Below are 15,756 nucleotides of genomic sequence, written 5' to 3' on the forward strand. Positions count from 1 at the left end.
GTGTTCTTCAAAACAGAGTTTTTGAGGGCACAGGAACAGACTGTCCCTGTGTGTCAAAAGATGAGTCGACAAGGCAAATGCCCAGCCTGGATGGGCAAAGAGCTTTTGGATGAACTCAGGAATAAAAAGAGGAATTATCATCTTTGGAAGGAGGGCCAGGTCCCTCGGGAAGTATTTAAGGGGGCTGCTAGAGCATGTAGGAAAAAAATTAGGGAGGCCGAAGCTCCTTAATTTTCCCTACAGAAGTCACCAGTTGGAACTCAAAATGGCAACTTCTGTAAAGGACAATACAAAATGTTTCTATAAATACAATAATGGTAAAAGGAAAGGCAAGGCCAACCTTTGCTCTCTATTGGATAATGGAGGGAACATACATTTGCTATCTTTTGGCTACTGATGTTCTAAAATAGCAGTTTTGAACTGCTCTTGATTTTCCTCTCTTAAGTAAAATTCTCAAGTGGGTATAGGATCCTTTGTCTTTTTTTTTTTAATTACCCTGCCTATGTCACCACATCTGCAAACTTTGGGTGATGTCTCATTATAGCTACATTTCTATAACTGATGTTTCTGCAAGAATTGAATTCTATTCTGTTTCTTTGAGAAAGGTGGTTTTCTCTCTTCTGCCAGATTAAAAAGAAATTTTTGAAATGTAATTGAATACTTATTGGACTTTATTTATCTTTGCAACACTGGGAATTCAGAGACAATCCACAAATCTGTCTCAAAAAGCAGGAGACAGTAGTATGTACCATTTCACTGTATAGGTTGAGTCCCATAAGAAAACACAATAGCATATAATGTATATTTCCATTTGCATTTATTTTAGACAAAAGGACAAAAGAGTGAGTATCTGAAGAAAATTCCAAGGGAAGTGATATATTAGTATCAACTACCAATAATGAGAAAGTAAATATAATTCAGCAACAGCTTTATTAATATTCTAGAGTAGCTTTTTATAAAGTCTGTTATTGGGTTTTTTACGAGTACCCTTCTAAACAGAAGTAATTTCACTTCAAAACAAAATAATGTTTGCACCTGCTGTAATGACATAAACACTGTGGGAGCTTAGTATTACCATTTTGTGTTTCAACTATTGAAGTTTGTTCTTCTGCTTTGCAAAATATTAGCAAATCCATCAAATGCTCTTTTCTTCTTAACAAAAAACTGTTCCTGTCCTGAATCTGTCTGACTTCTTTGGTTGAGATTTTCACTGGAATTTTGGATGTGTTCTACAGTTGTATCAGAATGGTTCTCCAGTTCTGTCAAAGTAGTATGATCCTTCATCTTGCTGGAATCAGTGCTTTCAGAGATTGTATTTCCTGTAGGCTTTTGTGGGAAGGAACATGAACTGTATGGTGTACTTTCATTGAAGACACCTTGTGGGATTGTGAACGAATATGTATCCTCATCATCACTCTGATCCAGTTGGAAGTGATCATCTGTTGTGAATTCTGAAGAATTACAAAGATGAAGCAGATCTGCCGTAGGATTACAAGTCTGCATTTCATCAGGCAGACTGCAGCTGCTGGTATCCTGTAATTCTGTGAATCCATCAGAATTTTTCTCATCAGAACCTCCTTGCATTTTATCTGCACAAGCCTGCTTCACCTGTGGTAGCAAGTCATCTTGCTTTGTAACAAACATGAAATGTTTTTCAAATGTGTGTTCAGGTAGCAATTGAAGAGATGATTCTTTGCTGGAATGTAGCGGTGATGGTTCTTTTACAACTTCATTCAAGCCAGTATCAATAGGAGCAAAAATAAAGCCACTGTCCTCAGATGTACTCATGTTTCTTCTTAATGTAATGTCTGCTTCGCCATCATTCTTTTCAGGGGACTTCCTGGCTATGTCCTCATCTGTACTTCCTGCTGGTGCATTGTCTTCTGTACTTCCTGCTGGTGCATTGTCTTTCTGTTCCGTGTGACTGAAGCTGAGGGAATGCTGTGGTTCTCTGGGAAGCAGAGACAGCTGCAGTCCATCCTCTTCAGAAGTTTTCTCTGTGTCATATGTGGGAAAATGTTTTAACTTAAGTACCGTGTTACCAAAATCTGTACTTTGACAGTAGAGAGAATCAGAAATAGAGTTTTGTGCTGTTGACTCTGCATTAGTAAAATAATCAAATGTATCTGGAATTTCTTGACTTGAAGAACTGACTGTATCTGGATCTGACACACTTATGTGACCACTGCATTTATCAGAATCAGGGGATGCTGTTTCATACATGGTGGTGTCTGATCCATAATTAATAGTGGTTTCAAAATAATAGGCACTGTTCTCTTCTTGATTTTTCCAAATCTGCTGAAGTTCAGCAGTAATGGTTGGAGACTCTGGCGGTGTTGCGAACTTCTCAGTTCCACTGTCTGTATTCGTTTCATCTAGTGATGACTGATAGACTGGCAGGTTGTCACTAACATCAGGCTGTTCCAGTTCAAAGTCTGCTAAAGAACTACAGTCACTCATTGTGAATGGAATCCCTTCAGCTGAAGAGCTGTCACCAAATACATCAGCTGAAGCATTTTTTTCGTCTGAATATATCGTTTTACAGTCATGCTTTGTAAGGGGAGAGTTTTCTATTATTTCATAGATGCTTAAATTCTCAATATCTGCATCTCTTCTGGAGCTACTGGGTGAAATAAAATGTACAATATCACTAGGTATACTTTTGTTGCCATTTAGACCAAGTTGTTCTTCACGGCTTTGCATTCCCTGCCTAAATTTTCTCGTGTGCCTGGGTTCATTATGTGAAACAATACCTTTTCTTTCTGGAGCACTTGGTGTAGCTTTTGTGATCTCAGACTGCAGCAGACCAGAGTTGTTTCTTACTTTCCTGTTTGGTGTTTGTGCATTGCTGTTCCGGTAATCTGTCCTTAAAAAAAATAGTCCAGTATCATAAATATCTGTACTTTCATTACTGTCTATACTAGTTTGGACTTTTGGAAACACTGGTATTTTCTTCATGTTGATCTCAGTATTGCTTGGTTTCTGGTACTCTGCTTTGGGATTTGGTGAATGTACACCATTGCCAGAAAAATTTTGATACACAGTAGAAGTTTCTGTAGGAAAAATCTGTGTGTTTCTTAAAGAATGCTCATCACAAAACAATGTATTATGCTGTGTATTTGTTGGCTTGCTTGCAGAAGGCTCTCTGCTCAAGGTTTCATCTGAAAAAGCCTGATTAGAATATGTCTGTTCTGAACCTGAATTTTTGTTCCTGCGCATGAGTCTCCAAAGTCTTTCCAGGTAGGGTCTAGCAAAAGCACCCAGACAAAAAGCACAAAGAAATGTAATGACCACAGAGAGGGAGACAGCCAGTGCAAAGTTTGGCTGTGTTTCGTTCTGCCTAAAACCAGTGTTAGTGTCCCTGGCTTTTCTAACCAACAATGCTGAAACTTCTTCGTTCACCTCTATACTGTAAATGAGATACTTCTCTTTTCTTGTATTGAAAAGACACAAATATAATCCTTCAGCAGTTTTCTCAGCATTGTGTATCACTAAATTATTCATTTTATCCAGTGTCATATGAGGAAGACTCTGATTTTTTGAAATTCTGCCCTTAGGTGTCCACCAAGAGATTCCATTGCCTGAAATGAAAGAAAATACAAACTCAGTCTTTGTTAAAAGCATAGTATACTTGGTTTGCAGGGTCCAGTGATGTTTTTAAGAATGTACACTGGACTATCTCTCATAATTTTAACCGTTTATTATAAACCCCATTTTCCTTTTATCCATCCCGAATAATTTGACATGGTACAAAGCCTGTTAAACCGTATCGCGGGCCTGTGCCCACTGCCTGCCATCTAAAAACACACTACATACGGGGTCTTAATTGCAGACTTTACAATTTGTATTTTTGGCTTTGTCTTTGGAACAGCTTTTGTTCCCAGCTAAGTTTTGCTGCAGTCCAGTGTGCTGATGTTTATCCAGGTTTTTGTGACTCTTTTTGTAAACAGACAAAGCAGGTGGCATTTCTGATATTTTCTTTTGGGGATGAAGTATTCCCAGGGGAAAGCCTTACCACCTCCAAGTGCTATTAGCCCTTTAAAGTTAAACCATTTTGCCTTATGGCTCGTGACAAATACACCTTCTGGTCTAAGTTTGGTCTTAGTTTTCAATCTGTGTGGTAAATCTTGGCTCTATAGGTTTTGTTACTTATACCCTCAATGATCTCTATTAATTTTAAATGTAAGCGAAGTGTGTGCTACGGTAGCTGTATGTTTTTAGAAGAAATAGAAATCTTTTTTCTCTGCAAATAAACTTTCATTTTATTTTTGCTCTAGCTGAACACTGTAAACTGTTGCATCCTTCTTGGTTTTCTACATGCTTCAGAAGTGCCATCCCATTATTTGGCCCTTTGTTCAGTCCAAAATGAACCAATACGTTTGCAATGCATTACTTACTGAAACTTACTTGTATATTAATTGGCATCACTTCCTCCTTTGATGTAAGGAAGGAGATCAAGAGTCAGTAAACCTAACTTTAAAATATTCTAAGCAGAATACTACTTTCTTATGAAATATTTTTGCATGTTAAACTGTTACTTAGTAATTTTTAAACAGTGTCTTTAGAAACATACTTTTAAAAAACAGATTTATTTGACTATTCTGCATTCATTTGGATTTTAGCAGCATTTGGATGGAGTGCCTGATATACATACCTCTTATGTTGTCCAAGTTACAGGTCAGCACTGATGTCCCTTTTGGGACTGTGGCCCTTTTGACCAAAACTTCGTCCCTGCAGTTTAAATGGAAACTTGAAAGATACAGCAGAGGTTTCTGGGAGTTGTTGGCAGACTTATTGTATGAAAGGCTCCATTTTTTCCTTGTGGAGTCAAAGACAAAATGAAATAAATGTTTAAAAGCATTTAGCCTGCAGTTAAATATCCAGGCATTCTTTGACAAATACACTTCAAGTTGAAAAAAGTTCAAACTGAGTAGTGTCTGTGGTAGAGGGATTGTCAGAGCATTTCCACGGAGATCCAAAACCTATTTGGAAATAATTCAGAATTAATTTGATAAGGCTCACAATGGAATCCTTATTCCAACATCTTACAACAGTGTTTTAGTGTACAAGCACTTCTGTAGTTCTATGAACAATACATCTGCTTAGGATTTCAATAATGTTGATCTAAGCTTTTTAATGTAGATGAAAAGTTTAAATTGTGGTGTTTAGAATTCTCCCATTGTAGACTTACCTTTGTGTGAATAGGGAGCTGCAGGGCTCTTGCCATGGAAGGGATGGAGGTAGAAGGGGACATGTATGTGTTTAAGGCAGTTATAGATTGGTTTGTGGCATAGAGAAATTGTGAATTTATGGCTGTATCTTGTACATTTTAGCATGTGTTTTCCTACATGTAAAAAGCAAATATAAAAAAATATTTTCACCATTTGCTCTAGTTTTTTATTTATACACTAGTATTATAATAAGAATCATATAATCATGCTTAATAGTTGGTAAATAATATCTTTAATGATTAAAATAAAATATTCTAACAGTTGTATTGCTTTACAACCTGTAATTTGTTGAGATCTCTGAAGGCATCTGGATGAATTTTAGTTATCTTGTTGTTTCGCAGGTCAATGTCCTTCAGCTGTGAACGGTTTTGAAAATCTTTTGGGTCAATATGTTGTATGGCATTGGATGACATATGGACAGTTTGTAAAGACTGCAGGAGGCCTAGTCCTAGGAAGAAAAAAAACCTATTTTACATTTTATAGTCTTGTTTTCCCAACTGCATCAAGTGTCTTTATAAAATGCTTTGCAACAAAATTCCTTCCATTCCACTATTGCAATGAGTAGCTGCAGCCTTTGTGTTATGCCTTTCCTGATCAGTGGTTGTCCCATTCTAAAAGCTGCATAGAATCAACAGCTAGCACATTAAAATATTCCGTTAATGAATGTCTTAAAAACTGACACTTTCATAAAAGCACTAGCATTTCTTTGTGCTATCAAAATTATTTTGATCTCCGTACTTTGCGCAAGCTTCTCTGGAGAACTAGAGGTAGGAAAGGAATGTGAAAAGGGTAAAATATATTGAGTTGACAAGTTCCTAATATGTTAATTGTAAGTAAAAGATAAAGATGAAAAAGGTGATACAGTATCTCCTATCCATTTGCATGGGTGGTTTCATGGGAGTTTTTCATCTGTGGAATTATTTGAACTACATTCTTAGGATGTAAAAGAAATGAAAACAAAACCATGTTGTTGCTTGTGCCCGTCTGCCTGTGAATTATGAAGCATGGCAGTATAATCTTCAGTGTATCCTAGTTACAATAACATCCACGTTACATCAGAACACTTGGTAGCTGGAGACACCTCATTTTTCTGAGGTGCTGTGAAGGCAGCCCTGAAGCTCCAGCCTGCAAGGCCCAAGGGAGAGGCAGACATTTGAACACTCAGCATTCCCACTGATGATGAGTGTTCAGCACCACAGTGTCACTCTAAAGTGATTTTTGGGCATTGTTGAGAAGCTGCTACTTCTTAACAATTTTGCCCTTGGTGTCACCTTGTTTACCAGAACTAGCTTTTCTCAGCCAGCAGCTCTGTTTGCAGAGTAATTGATCTTCGGGTTTATTGTGAAAAGCAGAGGGAATGATTCATTCCTGGTATAAAACTAGAGGTGGGTGATAGGAAAGGCATACAGAAGTTCTGTAAGTTCATAAATTCATCACTGCACCTGTGTGAGGAATTGTACTGTGGCTACTTCCCTGAATTTAAGCTTGTGCCAAAAATATACACTGGTATGGCAGCAGCCTCACTCCTGGGGAGCTGGGAGAAGGGTTTCTCTGTGGGAAACCTCTGCTGTAGAACTGCTGTTTGTGTTTTCTTTCCAGAGCTTAAACCTCAGAATTTTAGTGAAGTATTCTGGACAAGAAGAATGTTTTGAACATGTATTTAAATGAATATAGGATTAAAGTATAACTTAAAGTATGGTGGTACCATGCACAGCAATTTGAACTTAAAAAATTTGAGTCTCTTATAGAAGAGGATTCATCTGACTGACCTTCTAAGGCATCTTTTAATGGGCAGTCATATTTATCTATAAAACCAAATCAAATCTTCATCAATGTATTTTATAATGTAAGGTTTTTATACTGTCTATATAGATACCTTGTCTGTACAAACACTACAAAATCATTAAGTGATATGGGTTTTCTTTGTGCCAGAGAATTATTTAACAGCATAAAAGGAGAACAGAACTTTTATGACCCTGTGTAGGGGAAAATATATTATCATCTTTGCGTGACTTTGTGGGGTAAGTGGTATTTTTGTCATCACTTGTCCTGTATTTTCAAACTCTAATGAATCTGATGGTGTTATCAGACATCAATAAATTCAACATATTGTATAGGACAGCATTGTTCATCTGGTAGCTTCTGCTTCATTTAAATAATTTGGCCACTATGAATCATCCCTGCATAAAGGTTAAGCTCCCAGCATAGTTCAGTGACCAGCAAAGCCTTTCTCAAAATCTCTTGAAACCTTACAGCCCTCTCCTGTTACACCAAGGTGTCACTGTGATTGAGTATTAAAGGTACTGAGCAAAATTGTTTGGAATGAACAAAATATATTTTCCTGTCTCTGAAATACTGAAACTGCAGGAAGTTTTATTTAATAGTGTTGATTTCCTTCTGAAGGGTAGTATGAAATTCATAGTCTGTAATTTTTTTGACCTTTAAGGTTCACAACTGGAATGTGGAGGCTGATGTTTTTCCAAAGATCCTTATTCTCCTTTCTATACAACAAGCAAGAATACTGCTCCAGTTATATTTGACTACTATTAACACAGTACAGTTGCTAAGACTATTAAAAAACCTAATAAAGTAAACAAACAACTGATTTACTTCTACCTCTATATTTGCCAGTGAAATTTTCCCTTACCTTAAGCATAATAAATTGGGAAAGTCACACTCTAGATTCAGTAAGGTATAGAAATTATATCCAAAACCAACCTACCCCTTGGGAGTCAAGTCCTTAAAGATTTTTGAAATGCTTACCTCTTAGAACTGTATTAAGATTATTTCTTTCAACTGACAGTACTTTCAAAGCAAGCAGGAGACGATCAACAATGCTGTACTTTTTAGACCCGTGTGCAGGTGTAGGCATATCCAGTGTGAGGGTGTGGATGGCATTACCATTGAGGTTTAGAGTTTCTAAAATGGGTAAATTTGTACAAGTAGTTAAAGTGAGTTCGGAAAGCAGGTTGTTACTGAGGTTCAGGTGTTTTAGCATCCACTCTTCATTTCTTCCATCAGAGCACACAAAAGTTCTAATATTACTGTAACTCAAATCAGCTGTTACTGCTGTTTTTGATATATCTTCTGGAATAGTAGATATTCTGGTAAAAGAGCAATTCAGTAAGAACTGCCCATCCCAGTGGCACTCTGAACGGTGATGTGTAGCAGGAAGAATACGCTGTGACTTGGTTCCCACTGATCCAGGAAGATTAAAGTAAAGGACCACAGCTATGACATGCAAGTGAAGGTTATCCATAATATCTAAATCTAAAATGTAGAATTATGGTTAAATTCAGCACAACAAGAACAGAAAGTAAATGTAGTTTGACATTTAAAAAAACATTTTAAAAAATCAACACCAAATAACCACAGCATTACCAACATTCTGCATTAAATAGAATGGAGTCTTATTTTCAAAAAGTACATTAATAAACTGGTAACCTCCCCCTCCCTCCATCTATCCCAAAAAACAATTAGAACCTTTTTTTTCTTTTCCAGCCTTTTGTCGAGAAACACAGCTTCTTGGGAGCTTGAGATCTAACAACAGTGGAGACTTTTGAACTCTGCTTCAGGTACTGCACACAATTACACTAAGCAAAGTCCACCACATACAATCTATGACAAAGGGGTGTGGAACAATTTTTATACTTCCAGTTTCTTACACATTCTTCATATTCTTAAAATAAACACTTCTGAACAGCAGCTGCATTGTAAAATTTATTGTATTATTTCAAAACAAACGTTTGAAATTCTACAGCCTTTCACCCATTGGAACAACCACCACACTTAGAGATGGTGAGAACTCTTCACATGCAAGTTGTTTCAGCGTACCCAGTATAGCATTTTACACAGGCATGTAGAATGCACTTTATACACAAAAAATCTTAAGTGCATCTGTGGGACTGAAATAAACAGTGTTCTACTCTATGCTTTTAATACATACAGAAAAATGTACCTTAGGCAGTTAGAAGATAAATAAATGCTCAACAGAAGGCATGTGTGGTGCCAACGTTTATCAAACTGCATAATATAAATGTAAAATATATTAACAATACATAGTGGCTAGCAAATTTGATAATTTATTTCATTTGGTATTTTTATGACTGGTTTTGCTACATTTTGACAAAAAAAATCCACACTTGAAAAAAAATTCTGCAGATCATGATTTAAGAGTACCTTTGTGACAAAATCTTTCAGCTGTACATTGCACACAGTATTTTAAAAAGAACTCTTGATAATTATGGGAATCCAATACTAGCATATAGACATGTCAGTATTAATCAGAGAAGAGCTTTAATACGTGTGTAATCTAGTTGACCAAGGCATTTTCAAGATGTATGTCAGCTTTGAGGATACTGCTCTTTATATTTTGTGTTTCCATTTGTATACAGAAAGTGACAAGCTGCCATTAGCATGAGTGACAATTTGAAAAATGTTAGTTTATTTCCTCCTTTTAACTGTAACAGAAATTGAGTTACCGCTTAGCAGCAAAGATGGGTGTAAAGCAGCAAAATGTGTGTTAAAGTGTTTAGTAACTATTATCTCTGATAAAAGTCTGAGGTCCATAAAGACAGTATGCAAAATGTTAGTACTTCCCCGTAATCTTTAGTGTGAGAACTCAGTGGTTTTTGCTACATTATATTCTGCTTATTCTGATTTTGTCAGAACGGCTCCACTGCTGACCAGCCCCAAACCCCCAACAACTACTGAGCATCAAAATCTGCCTTTGAGCAGTGAGAGAAATACAACTCCTCTGACCTCCCCCATGTGCTGTAATGCCTGACTTATGAATATCCCTCCAGCAACCACTTCCACCCATACACGTTCTGCATGAGCGTTTACTGCCTTCCATGAAGTTCAGAAATTGGGGCCTTAGAGTTGAATTTCTTGTTACAGCAGGAGCTGATTTGTATTTTATGGAATCCTATGTACTTTAAGCACTGTAAAACAAGGGTAGATGGTTTACCTTCATGTAACAAATAATCAGTTCTGAAGTTAATGTGCAAAACTCATGCAACTTGAAGGTAATGAAGGGTGTGCTTATCAAAAATCTTGTCAAAAAGCTGTTACAAACAGTTTTTTGAGACCTCCAATATTAAGATTACTTGACGCTACTGCTAAACCAAGCTATTTTAAACTGAAGAAATACATGGGGTGGGGAAAGAAAGAATCTTATAAATAGCTGGTTTATTTTTAGCTCAAAACACATCACTGCTGCAAATGCCACTGGAAGGCTGCAGCAGGCCCCAGTTCACCATACAGTTCACCATAGTTTCACCGTTGACAAATTCTGATACACATAGTCTGATGTCCTCCCACCACGTTTAGAATTACAAAACTGCAGTTTAACTTCAGAATTTAATTCCGATGTTTCAGTAATGCATCAGTATTGAAAATTATGGGGAAGGAGAGAACTGACCTCAGACACTGCTGCAACAGTTAAGCTTAGATTATTACCTATCGAGTAATGGACTCAGACACTGTTCACATTAGAGCACCTCGGAAAACACTATTTTTGGGTAGTAAGCAAGTTGTAAGTACATCTTTAAAAACGTACTTCTAATATAAACACATTTTGTAAGTATTTCACATAAATTAAACAACTGCAGAATGCATTAACTGCACAGACAGAATGGAAGTTCAAGCAACACTTCAATAACTGCAAGACTACTTCAAAATTCAAGTTACATTTCCATACTCAGTATTACTTTGCAAATATTATTTATGATAGCACAGTTTTTTTAATAACATGAGAATACATGGCAGAAATCATGTGATATTTTTAAGTGAATCTGGCATTACCCCTCAGTACACATCTGGTAAAGCACCTAAGTTTGGGGTAAATCAATGTATCAACAAGAAAGCAGAGAAAAGTCTGCCACTTCAGCCATCCTAGGAGAATCTATTTTCAACAAAAAGTTGACATTCGTGTTGAAGTACTTCAGACTGTGGTTATATTCTCAGCAGTCTTCAAGGTCTTGAGACAGGACAAAAACCTCCTCAAGAGACTACTGTAGGCAGTAGAGGTGTTGCCAAGATCATGTTCTTTTACATATATTCTACTGATCCCAATTCGAGAAGGTACTTCAGTATGCACGTACACTGAAAGCTTATAGATTCAGTGCCAGTACTGCAGCTAACAGGATGATGGCCTAATACTGCTGACTGTAACAGCCTTTCCTTAAAAATACAGTGTAAGAAATGTTAGCATAAACTGCTGCAAAAGAAGAAACTCTTGAAGGCATGCAATTACTTCATACAAATATGTGTAAACACGGAGGAGAACTGTCCCTGCAGCAGTTTCTTTCAGTGCGTGGCTCCACAGGGGTTGACAGAGGTCTGGCAGCCCATGTTGTGCCCTGTCACCTGAACCTTGAACAGCGTCCCGTCCGCACACATGCACAGCTTGAAGCGCAGCCAGTTGCCGTTATTGAACTGTTCCCCGTGAGAAGAACTTGGCAGTCGTGACGGGCTGACCATCACAGTTCCGTTCAGGATGATGCTGTTTTCCTAGTAAGGAGACAGGAAAAAAAAAAAAGAAGTTGTAGAATTACAACTTCTAATGTAAATAAGGCATATTGTTTTTGAGAAGGACAAGCTGGTTTAATGGATAAATAACACGTCTAGGATGGCTGTAGAATCAACAGTAAAAAAAAGGTATGTATGCAAATGTTTAATTTTTTAATAACAATTACAGCAATGCCTGTGGATTTCTTGACTATATACAGCAATGTACTTTGCTATTTCAGTGGTGTATTGATATTGAGAAAGACAGCAGTAGGGTGACTTTCCACTTGACATTCTTATTAGCAAATGCAGTAAATATAAAATATGGACATGAAACAGGAAACAGTGTTTGAATTCATGCATGAAATTCATTCACATTTGAAAGTGCATATACCTTTATTTTTATCCTTTTTTTCCATCGTTCTATATATACTACCATCTTAATCTCCAAAAATCTTAAAGAAATGCCAGTGAATCTTAGAGCAGCAGCACAGAATGCTCCAAACTATATGCTCTGCTCTTCTGGCAAACATTGCCATCCCTGGTTAAGCTTTCAGAGGAGATTAACTTCCTTTGGTATTCATGCCAGTACAGAGGCCAATATATTAGCTTTAACTGCGTTGTAGGTTTTTGGTGTCTTAATAGCGGTAAATCAATATTACCTGGAACTATTCAACCACTACTTAACTGCAAAGTAATAAACCATCTATTTAAATCCAAATGACTTCTGTGCATGAGTAATTTTATAAAATTTGAAATGACATAAAGCTACATCAGTTTACTATCAGCCTAGATTTGAAACTAAGCTGTTAGAAGAATTGCTTTAATTTGAAATACTTACTGCTTTAAGTTCCATGTTTCCACCCATTCGAAACTCAATTGTCTTGCCTGTGATGAAAACACCTTCATTTCCCCGGACAATGGCACGACCATCAACCTTTATGTTTAGATCGCTGGTTGCATTGCTGGTAATCTAAGAACATAACCAAAAAAGCTGTATTACACCTTAATGAAAATGTGCTACTTGCATTTGTCTGAGTAACTTTAATTACCTTAAGAGTAGTGCTGTGCAATGTAATAAAAACCTTGAATGTACTTTTTGCCCTTCTGCCATTAGCTTCTGCATATTTGTTATTTCCCACGTTCAGTTTCAAAACAAGATCAGTGAATTTTGGAAGGTATGTGAAATTAATTTTTCTTGTATAAAAAAAACCAAATTTATATGACAATTTTATGAGATACACAGCTAACACTTGTACCAAATACAGGCTTCCTGTTAAGACAGATGATGTAAATTTACCCCTCATTTTCACTTAACCTGTTCCTCCTGTGTATTCATAGTTGTGAGTGGTTTTTCTGCAACACGATTGCTCAGTGTTTCCAAAGGCACACTCAACCCTCTATAAAACCACTAACCCAACTCTACTTTTACACAAACAAACAATGGGCTGTATTCTTATTACTTACAAAAGATAAGAGACATACCCTCTCTGTAGAGGCCTTTTGTACATTCAATATTTTAACTCCATTTGGCAGATGAAATTCATGGGTTTGTTCGTGGCTCAACAAATTCCATGCCAATATCGCTGGTAATAGAAGTTTTGTCTTTTTCCACGCTAAGCTTGGTTGTTCCTTGCTGAAATACAATCTTCAGAAACAAAGTCATGAACTTAATGATGTTTCAAATTAGCAATGTGAGTGTAATTCTCTAGTGTTGCTCACAAACTTTCAATTCATGTTATAACTTACAGGCTGATTATTCCCAGTGATCACCAAGTCTTCATTCCGTCTCCCTCCTACAGCGCTTTTATATAAGGGATGTATAACACCCATGTCAGACACTTGCTTAAACCGCAGTAAGCCACTCTCATGGAATTCCATACTGTCACAACCATTGGGACCAATTCTTACCACTGCCCAGATAACCAGGGTAATCTGAAAGAGAAACACATTTTCAATCATCATGTTGATTGTTCGGATCTTCCTACCACAATTATTGTATTAATTAGATGTTTTATTTGAACAATTATTAATGTCAATGTTTAAGTGAGGCTTAAGTATGAGTTTACTGTAGTCTGTTCCTATTGAAAACATCATAACACATTTAATTATGAAAAAGCATTTAAAATTATTTTTAGACTTATTAGAAACAGTAGCTAAAATTATTTCTATATATATAAAATGTTAAATTGCATCCACAGTTACATCTTTCTTTTGTTTAAGGGTAACCACTGACTAAACAGATTTCCTGAACAGTTCAGCTTGGTATATACTTAACGTTGAACTGCAAGAATGCATCCTCAGAGATGGATGTGCAATTACAAAAAATAATTTATTATTTCTCATTGACCAAGCAATAAAAATGTGGTTATTAGAACAATGAAGTTTTAAAGTGCAGTACCTAGTTAATTCTAAATGTTCACATACAGCTCTGTAATGTAAAATATAACCATATTTTATATGCCATATATCCTGAATTCATATGTACTAGTAACACTTCTCATGGGGTGACCATGATAACCGAAATAACCGTGCCTGAATTTACACCATTCTTGCATCTAATCTTGCTCAGACTACAAAAGAACTAAAAAGAAAGGAGAAAAGTGGGAATCTCCTTCAGTACATTATAAGTCCTTGGCCATCCTGGAAGTTTTATTTTTTTAGTGAACTGTCAGAATGAAACACGACCTAATGTTACTTACGCTATAGCTATTATACTCACAATCAGATTGATGACGGCCAAAATAAAAAGAACAACAATCACACATATGGCCAAGTTGCCTTTCCTGCCACGTAACCCTGTCTTATGGAGACGGTCTTCATCAATTGGAATGTATCCTGCTTTGAAGTTGCTGTTGTGCTCCTTATTAACGTTCCTGCGTTCCACAGCCTTCTCTTGCATAGACTTCTTCACCGGGCCGTTAGAGCTTTGCTGTAACACAGGGCATGGGTTAGCTTCAAAAGGCACGTAAATTAGCTACAATGACACACACATATGTATGCAAACAATGTAAACTGACTGGTGGAATATACTGGATATTATGTTGAGAATAATTTTTCCGTCTGCCACCCTGCTGTCAGAATACACACTTAGAACCACAGCAACCTCTGCTAACATAATGACTAAATTTAAAATCCAGATACTTTCAGACAATATATGACTTTAATATTTATCATGGCAGATGGGAATTATTAATTATATTGTTACAGTTAAAAACCTAAAACCAGCTACCAAGAAATTCATCAAGTTTTTACCTCTCAGAGATGATACAGGACATAATCCTGCACGTCATCTGCCAGTACACAGGATTTTAGTTCCCTCCGTGCTCATATGTGATAGACTCTCAGTGACTATTCAAGAAGAGCATGGTGGATACAGTTTTTAAATTAGTTTGACAGTACAGGGTTTGCATTCAACTCCTGTTGCTTGCATGCAGCATCGAGAAAGATACTGTGAGGCTTCACACCTGGCATGGGGAACTTGGCCGGAGTGGCTTTCGTGTAATAATCTGAAGTTATGACATTGTAAGGGATTTCCTCTCAATGTAACAAATTAATAGAGGAAACTCTTGTACATATTCGTAGTGAAAATAAATCTTTAATGTATCTTTGTAGCTGTCCAAAACGGAACGGTTTGTTATTTAGGGATTCACATGTTCAAAGAAGCAGCTTGATCTTTTGGACGGAATTAAGTTTGTTCACTTGAATCCTAAAACTACACTTAAGTGACTGCACTTGCACGTCTACGCTGAAGTAGCAACACCGTGTTTTCTTCTGCTGCTGAAGAGCTAAGAGATAGTACTGAGAAAGGTGCTTGACCTGACAAGTTTATGGAGATGTTCGGGCCCCGTGTGGCCCTGCAGAGCACACACGACCTGCGGGCCCCGGGGCACCCGCCGCCTCCCGCCCCGGCCAGAACCCTGCGCCTCAGTGCAGTGCCGGGCCCGCACCATTGCCGTCTGTGGCACACCCACGCCTCGGGCAGCACGGCGCCGCTGCGGGCCGCCCCGCCCCG

At 37.3% G+C, this 15,756-nt stretch overlaps 1 protein-coding gene and 1 pseudogene across 2 annotated transcripts; both read right to left on the minus strand.

The window, feature by feature from the left end:
* Positions 1 to 1,046: 1,046 nt before the first annotated feature.
* LOC310923401 (uncharacterized protein) lies at positions 1,047 to 8,490 on the minus strand (the record flags this gene model as incomplete). The annotated part of the gene is made up of 4 exons (XM_083885421.1): positions 1,047 to 3,581; positions 4,655 to 4,982; positions 5,510 to 5,679; positions 7,995 to 8,490. 4 exons carry the CDS (start codon positions 8,488 to 8,490, stop codon positions 1,087 to 1,089), a joined length of 3,489 nt encoding a protein of 1,162 aa, XP_083741547.1. The 3' UTR covers positions 1,047 to 1,086.
* Positions 8,491 to 11,525: 3,035 nt separating this feature from the next.
* On the minus strand, positions 11,526 to 14,670 carry LOC310923402 (beta-sarcoglycan-like; annotated as a pseudogene). The gene is made up of 5 exons: positions 14,464 to 14,670; positions 13,491 to 13,676; positions 13,227 to 13,389; positions 12,583 to 12,714; positions 11,526 to 11,744 (listed from the first exon to the last, which is right to left on the minus strand). The product of its transcript is annotated as a beta-sarcoglycan-like (transcript).
* Between the last annotated feature and the right edge of the window lie 1,086 nt (positions 14,671 to 15,756).

Source organism: Zosterops lateralis (genome assembly GCF_965231275.1).
Source record: "Zosterops lateralis genome assembly, contig: HAP1_HAP1_SCAFFOLD_51, whole genome shotgun sequence".
NCBI classification, from domain to species: Eukaryota; Metazoa; Chordata; class Aves; order Passeriformes; family Zosteropidae; genus Zosterops; species Zosterops lateralis.